The sequence below is a fragment of the Cinclus cinclus genome, chromosome 1 (assembly GCF_963662255.1).
Source record: "Cinclus cinclus chromosome 1, bCinCin1.1, whole genome shotgun sequence".
NCBI lineage: Eukaryota > Metazoa > Chordata > Aves > Passeriformes > Cinclidae > Cinclus > Cinclus cinclus.
The window spans coordinates 49,876,734-49,892,779 of NC_085046.1; the positions used below are offsets into that span (position 1 = coordinate 49,876,734).

The 16,046-nt window shown below is 36.7% G+C and overlaps 1 protein-coding gene across 1 annotated transcript in view; it reads right to left on the minus strand.

Moving 5' to 3' along the window:
• The window catches only part of CNTNAP2 (contactin associated protein 2), a 1,050,597-nt gene that overhangs the window by 148,546 nt on the left and 886,005 nt on the right, over positions 1–16,046 (minus strand). Inside the window, exon 15 of the mRNA XM_062510213.1 lies at positions 9,605–9,732. Within this exon, the coding sequence (XP_062366197.1) occupies positions 9,605–9,732 (128 nt within the window). The remainder of the gene's footprint in view (positions 1–9,604; positions 9,733–16,046) is intronic.

A 16,046-nucleotide genomic window follows, 5' to 3' on the forward strand; every position in this document is an offset into this window, starting at 1 on the left:
CTGAAACATAAAGCTTATAACTCCCTTATGGAACTTCACCATTTTTTTCTTTTATGATCAGTTGGAGAATCAAACATAGGCTTTGATTGTCATATTTTTTTATTACTTCAGCAAATATGTAAAAAGACCAAAATGTATTAGTTCATTAATATTTGAATGAACTGTCTTCTGTAGTTTATACCAAGATATACATTTAGGTAGAATTGAAAGCATATGAGAATAAAAATTATTCAATAATAGGCAGGTCAATTCCTATCTTAAAAGTTTGCTGTCATATTTACATTTCATGATAAATTTGGCAAGGGTGGAAACGTAAATTGTGGAGTTGTGTTATTTTTTGTATCTACATTCACACGTGTGAAACAGGTGTAACTTTCTTTTTCAAAGGCAGTAGAGCATGCACAGAAAAAGTAACTACAGGAAGGTAAATAGTAAAGATGAACAGGTTGAAATGCATTTCCCATCAAAACAGACACAGAGCATACTGCCTTCATGACCTTAAGGAAAACTCTCCAGCAATGTGAATTGCATTCATAAAGAAAATACACACTGAGTGACAGTGTAATCTGCAATACTTTCATACACTACCAGGTATGTGCTGGTTTTACCTTGGAAGAACCTGAGCGGAGGGGATACTAGGAAGTTTTTCTCCATGAGAACTTCCTCTGTGAATTGATGGGACCAGTTGGAGGCTGCTTTAGTTGTCGACAGCCAGAGAAACCAATTGGAAAAGTCTGTTTGCTCCATGAATCACATTTGAAGCAAGTAAACCCCAGGAAAGCTCTCTTGCATTTCTGGCCTTTCACAAGGTAGCACTGACCTGGCCTGGGCCTCTTTCATGTGGCCTGGGCCAGGCTGGGCTGGGCTCGGGAGGCTGCTGGGCCCGGTTTCCAACCAGGAGCCCCGATAACCAAAAAGAAAGAGAAAAAAGCCCATTGCTAACATCCTCACCCTCCCCAGGTGTGGCCGTAGCTCAGCGGGGCCCTGCCCTGCCCTGCCCCGGCTCGGAGCAGCCCTGGGGTGGCCGAGCCCGCCCGGCCGCCCTCACGGGCTGGGGGGAGGCAGCCGGGCCCGGTTCGGGAGAGCCCCCAGGGCTTTGTGTGCTGGGCAGGGCAGAGGGAGAACCCCCGGGCTGCGGCTGGAGCTGGGGGCGGGCAGCGCCGGGGGAAAGCCATGGACACACGGCCTTGGCACCCATTTCTCCTCTGCGTGCACTTTGCAGTTCTCGTCCTGCCCCTCCAGCGTGGCCTGGGCACCCTGAGATCCTGACACAGCTCCGGCATGGCCTGGCCCAACTCCTGCAACTTCTGGGTGAGATTTTAACTTTTTCCAGTGCTCAGATAAGACTTACAGATTTTCCATCTTTCCCTGGATGAGAGGAAGAAGAACAGAAAGGATACACCAAAGTCAATGCAGCAAAAGCTAAGTTTCTAGATGGAAGGAGAATGAGGAGACACCATGAAGGTTGGCTGAAAAATCATTTTGTAAGATATAGGGGTGGACTGTACTACACAAAAAAAAATTCCTTTAAACCATGAAAAAAAGGAAGACATTGGGGGGAGGGAGTGAAGTGTAAAATGTTTGGAAGATCCTTTGCCCCGAGGGAAAAAGGGGGATCTCTGTTCCTGGGAATGATGTATGAACAGAGAGAAGTGAGCTAAAGAGAATTCTTGCCTTTGAGTAGCTCATCCTTAAAAGTAATACCCCATGACTTTTTAACATGGCCTGCAACTCAGCTCTGGGAAGGCTGTGAAGTGGGAGGAAATTCATGATAGCAGATCCCGGGCAGCTGTTATTAATGGAAAAGTGGAGTCAGGAGAGAACTGGTAATTTCCTCTCTTGAAAAGATCCTTATAGCTAAACAAAAAGAAACTCCTCTCCCTAAAGTGAACTGAAAAGATTATTTAAGGAAGGAATTGATTGAAGTGTCTCTGTATGTTGTTAAGATATGAAAAAAGGAAAAAGGAAGTGGTCTGAAGACCTGCTCTGAATTTATTATTATTTTTCTTTGTGTTATTAAAAAGTTTTTCTTTATCTCATGTTAAGCTTTGAGCCTGCTTTGCTTTTGCTCCTAATTCTGTTTCACAACAAAAAAAACCCCATATTTAAAATTGGCAAACACAAACTATGACAAGGCAAAAGTGTCATAAATCTCACTCTTTTGAATAAAGCACCCAGGCTCAATTGGATCTTTGCAAAGTTGGAAAAGGATTTTAAAAAAGGGTCTCAAACTGCATCAAGACCCATTTCTTGTGGTTCAGTTGACCTCTCCTCGGTACATTCTAATGCGAACAAGTCCACATTTTTTCCTTTTTACCTTGGATTACTGATGTTCATGTGGCACAAACTGTATGGGACATTGCTTTTCTAATTTGCGGAAATTGAGTTTGATTCTACTGTTAATTTTTTCCTCTTGTAGTATTTGCAGGCATCCTGTTGCTTCAGTCAGCCATAAAAAGACATGCCCAATAGGAAAATGGTTAAACTGTGTGTGATCTGTTTTTTTTTCCTGCTGTTAGATAAGTAGCTCTCATGGGTAGGATTTGCTTTCAGAAAGGAATCAGAACAAAACCTGACATTGAGTGGGATGCAATAGAGAATATTCATATATAACCTATGAGTCAATTTGTTTTTATGTTAAAACTGTGTCATTTTGCAAGCATTTATTCTATGGATACACATGTATCCAAAGTTTGAACTGAAAGAGAAATTTATAGCTATGTAATAAACCTCAGTAGAGGTTGTGTACTCTAGAAATACTGAGAGCTTACAAATCAGTAACGTTAGCAATTCCCTGTGGTTTTTGAGATGATATAAAAAAAGAAGCAAAACAGAGCTTTATGTAGGAAGAGCAGTCACAGAAACTTACAGTCCTGTGGAGACTAATTTGTCCCAAATATCTAGGCCAAAATGTCTCCTGCCATACAAATTCAAAGGAGTAGGAGAAAAGCATGTAGAATGATTAGCTAGGTTTAAGTATTATCTCATAGAAAATATTTTTGGAACTTAAATAATTCCAACCATACACATTCAAATGTTGCTCACACTGCCTACCACTCCTCATTGCCTAAACTCAAAGAACAATTCCAGCTGCCTTGCAATTTTAGAGATACTAGATCTTCTAATTTTGATACTGTTCACCATGGCTCATCTAAGGAAGAGTTTATCTTGCTGAAAACATATATAACAGGAAGTTTTAAATTAAATTCAACGGGTTTTGGTATACAACATTGGAGAATCATTTTTGAGTGTAATTATACAGCTTCTGAGAACTGGTTCCAATTGAAAATAATGACAAAGCAACCTGCCAGAGTGCCAGCACTTGGAGCACTTTGCTGCTTAGGAAGGATGCGAAAATGTATGTAATAGAAGGAGGTACTTTATCCCATATCCACCTTTAAATTTCCTGGCATGTTACAGCATGACAGAGAAATGCCCTAAATTCATGTGAACAATGGAGATTTTTCCAGGTCCTATCTTCAAGACAGGCAAAGTTTTATTTACATGGCCAGAAACAGCCTATACTTGTATGAGGTAATCGGCCACTGTCTAAGTTTTCCTGGGAGGTGAGAAAATGAGGAGTTCTCTTAGAAACATTAAGACTCTGCAGGAGGGCATTTAAGCACTGGTTTCTAGAGAAAATATTTCTGCATGAAGATGGAAATAAAACCTAGTTAAACTTCACAATAAATTTAATTATGCATTATGAAACAGGGTTAAAGGTGAAAGGAGAGTGAAAGTCTTAAGAATGAGAAATGACAATATTTAATTTGGATGTTAAACAACTGCAAAATAATGGATTTTTTTTACTTAAAAAGTTGCAGAAAAATGACCTAGTGGGTCATTTTTTTCTCTTGACTCTCTGAGGAAAGCAATTACATATGAAGGATAACCACAGCAGTTTGATTAACTAAAGCATAGATTCCCTACTCAAATCTGAACCGAAGACTGTAGTTTTGTCACTCTCAACATAATACACTGAAAAACATCAAACAAATCTGAAATAGTACTTCTGATAGTACTTGCTTGGTAGGCTGCTTTTATTGAAAGGACACTTTTCTTTCTCCTGTTTTGCTGGTAGCACTGGAATAACTGATAAGCAATGAGCACAATGTCTTGATGTTCTTTGGATGAATTTGTATTCCCCTTTGAATTGCAAAATTTACAATGCAGTGAAGCACATGAAGACATGCTGCAGTAGTAGATGTGGAAATAGAGCAGATAAATATTCATATGTACTGAAGGCACCTATAGATACCCGTGAAAAAAATTTAAACTCTTAGATCGATCAAGTTTTGATTTGTATTTTCCTCACTGAACTTATCAGAATTTATTTGAAAATCATAAGAAATTAATAATGTATAAAAATTTATGTAGATATATCTAGCAATACAAGGGGGAAAAATAAAGAAATGTGGAAAAATTGAGGGATTTTCACTGTTTTTCTAATCTTAGTGGCAGAGAAGCAATTATCAACTCAACAGGGATTTGCCTAAATTTCAGCTATGTAATCGCATCACATGCCTCCAGCAAAACCACTGCTTCAGGAGTTTCAAAAGACAAATTTTTGATATTTTCCTTTAAGCATTCAGGCTGGGTTTTGTTTTTTGGTAGGGGGTATCACTGATGCTAATTTTCATTTGATACAGTGTTTTGCATTAACATGTAAGACAAGTCATTATATAAGTGGAATGCTGTCTAAGAGTAGGAGTAAATTGTTTCTACTTCCAGTAGAGGATTCAATTCCAACTGAATATTTCAATAATTCAAATACTTTAATGTTTGTTTTTGTTTTTTTTTTTCCTGGGATACTCTCCAGTTTACCTATGTATGTAACAGTAACAACACTGCAAATTTGTCTGAGTTGACACACTGCATATCCTACTAGAGAATTGTTCTTGGACATAGGTTTAATGTGTAACTGGAAACTGCACTGTAAGGCTATACTATTTTTTTCCCTGAAACTCAAATGGTACCCTTGAAAAACTAGTTCAGGACATTGAAAGAGTCCTCAATTTGCAATGTAATGAAAATGAATTTAGCATGCACATGAAACAGTTAATTTATTTTCATTACGAGTGACAGTTCTGAGTCACCAACCTGCACATGTGATGCATGAGAAGTACTTAAGGAATACAAACCCCCACCTTACCAAGGATACCAGTTTCTGAGCAGTGACCCTGGAAGTGGCTGTCTGGTTTAGATAACTACACAGTAGCTTCAATACAAACCCAGAGACACAAAAAGCGTGCATGGCCATACCACTGTCTGAATAAATAAGCCAACTCTGCAGGAACATTCTAAAAGGAGTAAAGCCAGAAGTGGTATTTATAAGTGAAAGAGACAAAGCATCAGTAATGAAAGGAGTAATACTGAGCCATAATCAAAATCACTGACAAAAAGAATTCAAGGTATATGTCCCCTGAGAATACACATGCACAGTCGTATGCACACATGCTCAAACAAAACCAATGCACTGATGGAAAAACTGAGTTTTGATTTGTTCCTGAACTTCTGTTACCTGTCAAGATATTTTTTGTCTGTCTCTGCAGGTTCTACAAGCACACTGCTGATACTGGTCTTCGTGAACTTAGCTTAGAAAGAACCATAGTCAATACAGCTGCTTCCTCCTCCACATTTTGAAGATTACAGATAATAGAAGTAATATACAAGAAAATGATTCATAGCTCAGAAATCAAAGTCTTTCTGGGAGGATAAAAACGGTACAGCAGAGGAGATGGAAAAACATAAATCTGAGCTGTGTAAAAAACATCTCCCCTTTAAATTCTGTCTTTGCTATAGAGGAAATGTGGCAAAAGGAAAATCGGCTCAAGGAGAAAAGCAAATCTAGAGCAGAATAGTCAGTCTATTCCCCTCTGGGCTTATAAAGAGCAAACTCAAATCAAAATCCTTGAAAGTCCTTGGGAAAAAGGATACTCTTAGCAGGTGGCAAATATAGAAGCTTTGTGAAAACCAGTATTTTCCTAAGAGGAATGAAAAAAAGTCTTCAGAAGGTGCCAGAAGCTACAAAAGTAATTTTGATTCAATATGATTATTGATGAAATCTCCGTAGCAATAGGCCCACCGTGGCAAGCTAAGTTCTTCAGTTTGGTTTCAAAAGAAATTACCAGATCTGCTTTTGAAGCCTTGATCTACCACCTCAGGCTGAGCTTAGACAGAAAAATCTCCTCAGCATACTTGTGTTCTTCTCTAAAGGGAGAAGGCTCAAGGTGCCCCTTTGCATTACAGTGAAATAGCATAAAGAGATGAACAAGGTCTTTCTGTTACTGGTTGGCCAAGGTTAAATGCAGGGCAGCTGAAGAGTCCAGGTCCTATTGCATAGGTGTTAGAAAAACTGTAATAGATCTGTAAAAGCATTTTAAGCAGTGTCTCAAAGTTAGCTGAAGAATAAGAATTATTAATTTGTGTTTCTATATGGTTCTATTAATTTCTGCACTTTTTTCTAGATCCTGCACATAATACCTTCACTTCAGGGAAAACAAGAGTAATTCCCTTACCCAGCATTACTGCGGAGACTAAGGACTGATTGTCTTTGTTTATATTTTAAATTCCAGTTCTGCTAAGAGGATATTGAGAAATGTGCTGACAAACAGTCACTTTTATTCTGTTAGTACAATGCTCATACAGCTGTGGTCAGGAAGGACAGCTTTGCTTTAAGTCTGTGTAGAGTGAACATTTGCTGAAAAGTCTTGCTTGATCTTTGAATCAGTGCAATACAGTGTCAAAAACCCCCACCAAATTAATATGTCCTTTGCACACCTGTCCTCCATGAAACTGATAAGTTTGCTTCCCCGGTAGATCATCACTTAGAAAAATCCTTAGATATTAAGAAAGCATTCCTCAATACTAAAATAGAAAATAGGAAAGAGACATGCTGGCTATTTAATCCAAGGTGCAAAACAGGCCCCAGACCACATTTATGGGATTTTTACCACAGTGAGTCTTCATCATTCTGATAGAATACAGCAACTTAAACAGATCTTGAGAGGGGAAATAAAGGCCCTTTTTGCTGACTACTTTTCAGAATGCAAGTAGTGTTTTGTGAGGTGCAGTTAAATATGAAAAATACTTCTGGAATGCAAAGATATGTAATAATGCATAAACCAGTTTCCTGATCCTTATCTCCAACAATAACCACTATTCAAGAACAGACTTAATCGGGTAATAAATCTGGCAAAAAGAAAAATGCAATTGTCATTTGTGGGACCAAAATAAAACCTATATTTCTGAAGGAAGAATATAGTTATTTTTTGCAACAGGAAAATAGTTATGATTCTGCAATCTTCCTTGGTTTGTGGCAAAACAAATTGCACTGAGATGGATGATTTTCAGATTTACTTTGGTCAGTCAATAGTGTAGGAACAGTTAATTGTTGTGGCCTCTGCTTATTAATGGATTCTTGAGAATTTGATGAGCATGGGAGGAAGTTAATTGTACAAAATGACAAATATCCCTGTTTTCTTTAATCCTCTTTGCCCTCAGATATTAAGCTTTCAGTTGTCTCTTTTTAAGGACTTCAAAGGCCGCTAACTCTGTGGTACTCTTACTCCTGTACTCAGGTGCAGCTGTGAGTTGGCCTAGGTGACGTCACTGTCACTAGATGTTACACAGAGTTAGCCATGAAGTGTGTGGCATATTATACTGTAATTCTGCTGGGGGAGTATGGCTTCATGTACTGCAAAATATCAATGGACTATGGGTTAATACAACAAATGGTATGAGCAACCTTCAGGGCAAGACAAGTTGTCATGGTATTGGCTGCAACTGCAATGAGAAATTCTTCTAAATGGGTAAATTTTTATTTGATTGGTTATTTTTTCCACCTTCCTTGGAAGCAAAACAAAAATCTGTATTTCTTTCTGTCTTCATAACAATAATTGAATTTCATTTACACATGCAACTGAATTTAGCTGAACACATGAACTGCGCTGTGATGGAACTCAACATCTTTAGTACTAAAAATGCTGGTTTTGATGCATGTAATACACACACACATACACACACACAGACACACACAGACACAAAATCAATTGGTTTGTGGTTTGTTGTTGTTTTTAATCCCTTCCCAGATATTTGGTACTTTGGATCTTCAAATTTGAACAAAAGTAGAGCTTAAAATGTAGGTATTTTCTCTGGAACAGAAACCTTGTTTTCCACTAGGTGAAACAGCAGCCTTTGCATACATTCAAGAAAGAATACAAAGGGGAATGTTTAGGAAATGCACTGGGAATATAAAACAGGAGCTTTGCAAAGGAGTGGAGTCTATATTATCTCCTGTGAGAAAAATGATACCAGATTTTTGACAATAATAAATGGTCATGGAAGGAAATTAAAATTTATTCACAGGCATAGTTTTTTAAAAACTGTGAATCATATCTGTGAAGTTCATGGAGAAAGTTAAATTAATCAGGATGGTAGGAACACACCCTTTCAGTTTCCCAAAAGGCAGTGTCACTCAGCCACACTCTAATAAAGGTCTGCTCAGATGAGGTTTCATTTATACTTATATTTAGAAATGGCTCATACTTTTGAGATTTCTAGAAGTGCTCAGGTTCAGGATATGAGGAATATGGGTGCAAGAAAAAATAGTATCTGTTATTTTTTGTCATCAGTTTTACGAGCCTGCTATAAAAAAGCTTATCAAACATAGCTGAGACATAAATAAACACAGACTGACCTGTGATTGGTCAAACAACAAAAATAAAAAGTAACAAATACATGATGTGACTATTTTACCTCAGTCTTACAGGCTCAGCTGTGGATGTGCTTTGTATTATTTATGGATCACACAAATATTAGTTGCTTTAGATTATATCAGACAACCTTTCCTTACTGCAGCTATTATAAGAAAACTGCCTTAAAACAGAGAGGACAAATAAAATGTGTCAACTGGACAGAGTTTGAATTTTTGAAGTGTGGTTTAGAAGGGTTTTAAACAGTTGCTCTGCCTTTGGTAGTGAATTTCACTTCCCGAAATATAAAACAGACAAGCAAGGCTACAATTTTCCTCAATGCCTTCCAGTTTTGAGTGTGTGTGCAGTGGAAATTCATACATGACACTGATTTACTCTATCACTAGATGATCAAACTGGAGGATGTCCACCTCTTATCATCACTCAGCCTGGAAACCTGAGACTACAACAAAAAACTCTCAATACTTTACATGGAAACATCTCCTCCTGATACAGTAAGCATCTGAAAGCAATCTTGTCAAACTTTATACACCTATAATGAGAGATTACAGTGATGAGTTCTGCCATCATGCTACCATTTATATCCCATAAGCATAATAATGATAATGACCCTGTCAAGAGCATCCAACAGAAGCACTGATGTTGAGAGATAATATTATGCAATCTTATTACCACTCATCTACACGAACTTAGCTGAATAATCCAGGTTGCCACATTTACCATAAAATAAAGAAGAATATTAATATTTTATTTCTCAAATCACATCATGCTTTCATAGTAAAATGTGTTTTGAGCAGACAGCCATAAGTTCCCATGAGGTGTCCCCAAAGTTACCCCTTTCCAACTGAGTTTCTACCCAGGAGCAAGTAGAAGAAAAACGGATAACTTACGATCTCCTTGGCAGCGCACGGGACCCACAGACACCTTGGCTTCAGACCCAGGCCGGTCAAGATCTCCAACCACCACCTGGCTGACTGGTAGGTGCTCTTTGTATGACAGCATCCCACTGTCTTTCTTCCTAAATTACAGAGACAAAAAGCAACTGTGAAGCATATGAAATTATTTTCCTTGATCTAAGCACCAAAAGAATAGCTATACAACAATTGCATGCAACTCAAACCCCATTTTAGATAGCAAGACCACAAAAATTCAATTTATAGTCATGTCTTAGAGTTGCTCATTCCAACTACAGGAAGTAACCTAGTGCATTTTTCATGCTTAGACCAAATCTCTGTGCACAGTTGCAATATATTCCCTTTATTATTTCAAGAGATGCACCCAACTGGCATTGAGTATTCTTTCTTCCAAATAGAAAATGAAATAAGCAATATTTAATGAGGTACTTTATCTCTCAGTGGGTTTACCTCTGTGGGGTTTTTTGGTTGCAATATCTTTTTGGTTGGTTTGTATTTTTGCTTTTGTTTTGCTTGTGTTTTTATTTGTTTTTTAAAATATGAACACACACTCAAAAGGCTAAATTATCCACACAGGAAAAAATACCCTATACATAGTCTCAAGATTATAATTTTTGACCGAAAAGAAAGAAAGAGGAAACAAAATAAATCCATCTATTTCTCTCTCTTCCCCTCTCCCCCCCTCCACTCTTTCTCTTTAGCCCTATCCTGCCATGTATTTGGGTATCTAAAGTAAGGAACTTTTTGATCTAAAAAAATCAATTCCTTTATACAAAAATATTACAGGATGAAGGATGAATTCAGTATCTATAAAAATTATCTGAACCACAATATGACTATAAGTGAGAACTTGTAATGATTTCAGGAAAATGAAAGTCTTTTTCATCTCTAACTTGGATGACTCCAAGATTGTACTCATTATATTGTTAATAACTGGGCAGTGCAGCAGGGATCTGCATGATCTGTGGTAATGTTCAGAGTCTTCCAGTAGGACACTACTGTTTTCCTGTAGCATCTCCAGTCATCATCCTTATTTGGTCCATCTGAAGAGATGGAAAGCAAAGCATTCTTTTAAAAAGAAGCACAATTGAATCAGTTAAGAAAATAACCATCACATTTTCAAACAAGAGTTCACTGAAACTAATGTCTGTTCTCTGTGGTGAAGAGAGTAATCAGAGATTTAATTTAGAGTTTTTTGATTAGCAGGTCACTGTTTTACTTAATCTGTGTGTCCTGCCCCTTCAGAAAACTTGCTCCTCTGTGTTACGTGACTCCGAGTTTCTGAGATCATTAACTCTCTTTGGCTGGACACAGCTACACCAGGTGCTCTGTTGGTGAGGTTGCAACAGGGCATTGATAGAAAGGGAGTAAAATGGAGAGCAGGAACCCTCGCAGCATGCTCCTGCACATTGTGCTGGCTTGTAGCATACTGCTTTTCATCCCCAGATCATCAAGCCCTTTACAAAGGCATCCTTTTCATCAGTTTGGAAATAAGCAGTATAAGAGAAGAAAGATTAAAGGACTTTCCATTTAAGAAAGAAAAAAGTGAATAACAAAAACAGGTATGTAGACCTAATCATCACTGCTAAAGACTACATCCATGGGTCCCACTCTCTTCTAATATAGGATAAATGTAGGTCATCAGTTTACTCTTTCTGAGGTTTTCCTCTGAGACTGGCTTTCTCTGCTGATTTTTACTCTTTCAAAGAACACTTCAAAGTTGGATATATCTATTTAAAATACAGAATTCTTCGAAGAGCAGTAAAAAAAAAAAAAAAAACCAAAACTATTGGCATTTCTCTTTTTTTTTCTTTCTTTCCTCTCACAAAACCAGCTATTAGGGTGGCAGTTTTCCTGTCACCAATAGCTTTCACCTTTTTTTGGAAGGAAATAAAAAGGAGCTGTAGCAATTTCCCCCCTTTTTACTGATCATTTTTCACTCATTTTAATATTTTTTTATGCATTTAGTGATATGGTCACTTTAAAGCTATTGCCATGACAATAAAAGTTAAATATTAGAGTTCTTTTCAGAACTAGCCTTATTTTCTGGTCATCACTTACTTGTGTCATTATTGTAGCAAATGCATTTTTTCCTGCACTAAAACTATTGAGGATTGGGAGTGCTGAACTAAGAGTTGAGAGAGGTGAGTTGCCTTTACACCAGCAGAACCTGGATAGTTCTTTTGCTCTTAACAAAAACAGGATAATGATGACTTTTGGCCCACACATGCACCAATAAGACAAAAAGACTCAGAGACCGAATGGCTCTGTTAGGCTTTTTAAATGTATTTGTAGTTCCTCTGTAGTATCCTCTGGATACTAATCAGTGCTGACAAAATCAAAAAAGTTTTAAACCAAAGACTGATTATTATGCTTGACTTTGAACAACACACTTAGAAATAATCACAGCTTGAACACTCAATTCCTGCAAGTGATAATGATTCTGACAGTATTTAAAGACTTTGCACATTAATAGGGTGGAGAAAGGCTCTGAAGTTTTTCCTCACCAGAGAAAATCCCCTCAAGAGAATAAAGACTGAATTCAGAGAGTGTCATATCCCTATTAATAGCCAAATGGGAGATGAATGAATCTGATCAAATCCTGTAATTATCACCAGGAGATATTGATGAAATCTCAGCATAATTTTCTATTCCTAATTTCTTTTCCTATATATAACAGCCTGCAAAGTGCTTCAGGGTGCCTTTGAATGAAGGTAGCAGGTATTGGTGTGAAATATAGAATTGTTTTGATTATGATCATCTACTTACTCTTTATAAGCATTCAGTAGTATGTAAAAAAGAAATGGATTATATATGTATCAGTAAATAACATATTCAATGTAATTATAAGATTCTGTATCATTATTAGTTTGTTTACATAATGATCTAATACAACCAGACTACTGCTACTGGAGTAATTTATTTTCTTTGATTTTGTTAGACATCACTTAATTATCAGTCTAGCCATACACAGCCAAATAAATAAAAAATGTACTACAGGTAGGAATGGGTTCAGTTTTAAAATACTGTTTCATGACTTGAGGCACTGAAGTTATTTTGATAATATAAAGAAAAAACCTACTGGACTGAAAATGTAGTGTTAAGCACATATAATTTAGTGATTAGCACTGGTTTGAGGAATGCACACTCCAAAGTATGACAATTTCAAAGGTATACAATTTTCCACCTCTCACAAGACCCAGGTTTTTACTACATAAGCACTTTTGTATAAATTCCTGCATTTCCATAATCTATCTGAAGGAGGTATAAAGCAGTTTAGTTCAGTTAGGATCTGCAAACCAATGTTGTAAAAACATTGTGAAGGGCATAGGCATACCAAATACTGGTATTTTCTCTCATCCAAAAATATCTGGCAAGAATTTTATTGATATTGTAACTGCTAAGAAGAATGAATATATAAACAATTTAATGAACAACAGAACTTTGGCAGCAAATGCAATAATTTGGAAGTGAATTACTTGGAAATAAGCAAAATCTAACAGGATTAAAAACAGGGCAAACAAAAACTAGGATTAAAGAAAAACTAACTCTTGAAAGGTTTTGATATAAAGCCATGCTTTTAGATTCACCCTATACACAGGCTTCTGCCCTTTGGAATTATAAACTGCAAACCATATACTCTAGAACAAAAGTTTTTACTTCCACTGGATTTTGCTGTTCTCAGGGATTCTTGCATCTATTTTGTCCCTTTCCCATGTGTCTTGTCACCTCAGATGCCCTTTTATGTCGTGTTAGAGCTAATGACTCATCCATGATTTTTCTGACAAGGGGTATTATGGAAAATTTCTCATTACTGTAGAGGGTCATAAAAACTGACAGATGATCATAACTCAATTTAAGTTCTTTCAATACTCTGTCATTGGACAGGATAAGATCCTAGGACATATGTAGTCCCTAAAAGCAAAAAAAGGAGGAACTCTTACAATTGAGACTGAAGGCAATTAAACTTCTCTAGTATGCGTAAAATATTTTTCCTTTTGAGAGTACTCACCTCCTGGAAGTCTGAACAATTTGATGAAAGATCATCTAATCCCAGTACCCAAATTACTAACATAAATCCATATTTTTGCTTCAATTAGTAAAGATAAATTATACCAAAGACATGAGGCTGATGGTGCAGCATTTACAAATAATCTTTGTTTAGAAATTACAGAAGATTGAATTAACTAGATTAAATTAATTTAAGGGGAGATACACTGAGATATTGGTCAGAAATATGTCTCATTTGAAAAACCCATCAGGAAGGAGACTGAGAGAGCTGACACTGGTTCTACAGGTTCTCTTGCCTGACAGGACTTCTTATCTTTCAAATAGGAGCTTTTGAGAAACTGAATAACCACAGAGAAATGTGAATAATTGAGAGAGCAAATGGGGTCTGCTTTCTTTTGAAAAAACATGGAACCAGTTTCCAGTGAAAATCTGCCTTTTCTGAGTATATGCTCATATTCTCCTTCCAAAAGACCAGTTGGGACAGAAAGTCTCCTCAAGCATAGCAGTTTCTCTTGCAATCTTAATTTCTTTAGTGTTATTTTGAAGAAATAAAATAAATTTATGGATTATTTTCTTTTGAGGTCCAGAAACTCTTCTGACTTGACTTTTATTTTTTCTTATTTCTATACTGAGATATTTAAAGAAAGAAATCTAGGAATTCTACCATGTTGTAATTGATCTTTGCATTTGTCAACAATTTAATCAATGTTATATAGGAAATTCTTTTTTTTTTTTTTTTTTTTTTTTTTTGTAAGTCAGGGAACATATGTGGCATTTCCTTTAGAAGAAATGCTAAATTGGGATGTCCCATTTGTCATGGGTAATTACAGGGACAAGATTACTTGAGATTCAGCTGAAGCCAAGAAAAGAAACTTCTATAAATGTAGAGTTGAAAATGGATGATATGGGAATTTTTAAAGGAAAAATTGACGTTGGAAAGGGCAACACCTTGCTTAAATAAGTTTTTCTGTTAGTTCAATTTCATTTGGCATTTTAAAATCGGTATTATTATTTTATCTCAAAATATTTCAAAAATAGAAAATTATTTTAAAAAATAGTAATTTAAAATATTTAAAATATCCCACAATTAACAATGCCTCAAAAATTTTCTAGTAATTCTAAAATTTTAAATGCTTTGTTTTATGACAGAAATGAAAAAAACTCTCCTCTAGAAAGGTGTAATCAATTGAAGGGCAATAAAATAATGCACCATTCAGCTACTCATACATCAGAAAGTTAAATGTCTCTTTGTATATTGCTTTGACAAAGAGAAACCATTTATTCCATGATCCTCTCACAGATGCTGATGTTTCCTGTGTAACAGCAGGCTACTGTAGCTCTGAGGGAAGAAAATAATGAAGAACACTTCTGAGTATTTCCACCTGTTTTAAAAATTGCCTAATTTAAAACACCACAAATTTTAATTGCGCTTTTGTACATCTGAATGCATTACAGTCATGGAAATATTTCACTGTGTAGACACTAGAAGCAGTCATCTAATGAAGTGTACGCTTTCAATACTGAATGTACTATTGCAAGGTCTATGCAGATAAATTATGAATTCTTTGCTGCATCTATTCTACTGACTAGTCACAAGCCTTTGGATCATATCCTATCAAACTATCACACCAAACGTACTTCTGGTAAGATTTTTAGAGCACAAGGATCTGTCTTGGAAGAAATATTAAAAATCTCAGAGCAGCAGCTCAGAGGCTTCATTTCTCGGAGTTCCTGACAACTTTGACAGTTTTATTTTGTATGACTGAAAGAGCTAAATAAAAATAATTGACTATGGCATGACAAAATAACAAATGGCTATAGTTAATGCTGATTTCAGCCCCTATATGTCAGTTGAGTTCAGTACAGTACTGAAGTGCATAACTTTGTGTTGAATTTGGTCCAGAAAACTGAAAGAAGTATGGTATTTACTGCATCCAGAAAATGTCAGTAAAACCCAATTGCATAAGGATCAACCACTACTCCTTCCCTTCCACTGGCACTTCCTGCAGTGTTCATCCTCACATGACATCTATACATATACCTCATACAAAATTGAAACCAATCTATGGCAGGCACATTGGGAATATAAGGATGCTGTGATTTAGCTCATGTCTTGAGCTGCTAGTATGGCTTTGACACCAAATATTTTGGGAAAACGTTTATGCTGATCATACCCTGGAACAAAGTGCTTGATTAGATAACCTCACAAAATCTCCATGCATATGATAAGAGTTTCCAAAAGAGGGCACTGTAGCTGGTGAGGCGTCTGGTGCACAAGTCCAATGAGGAGCATCTGGAGGAGCTGGGGTTGTTTAGCCTGGAGAAGAGGCAGCTCAGAAGAGACCTTATCAGTCTCTACAACTACCTGAGAGGAGGTTGTAGAAAACTGGGGGTTGGCATATTCTCC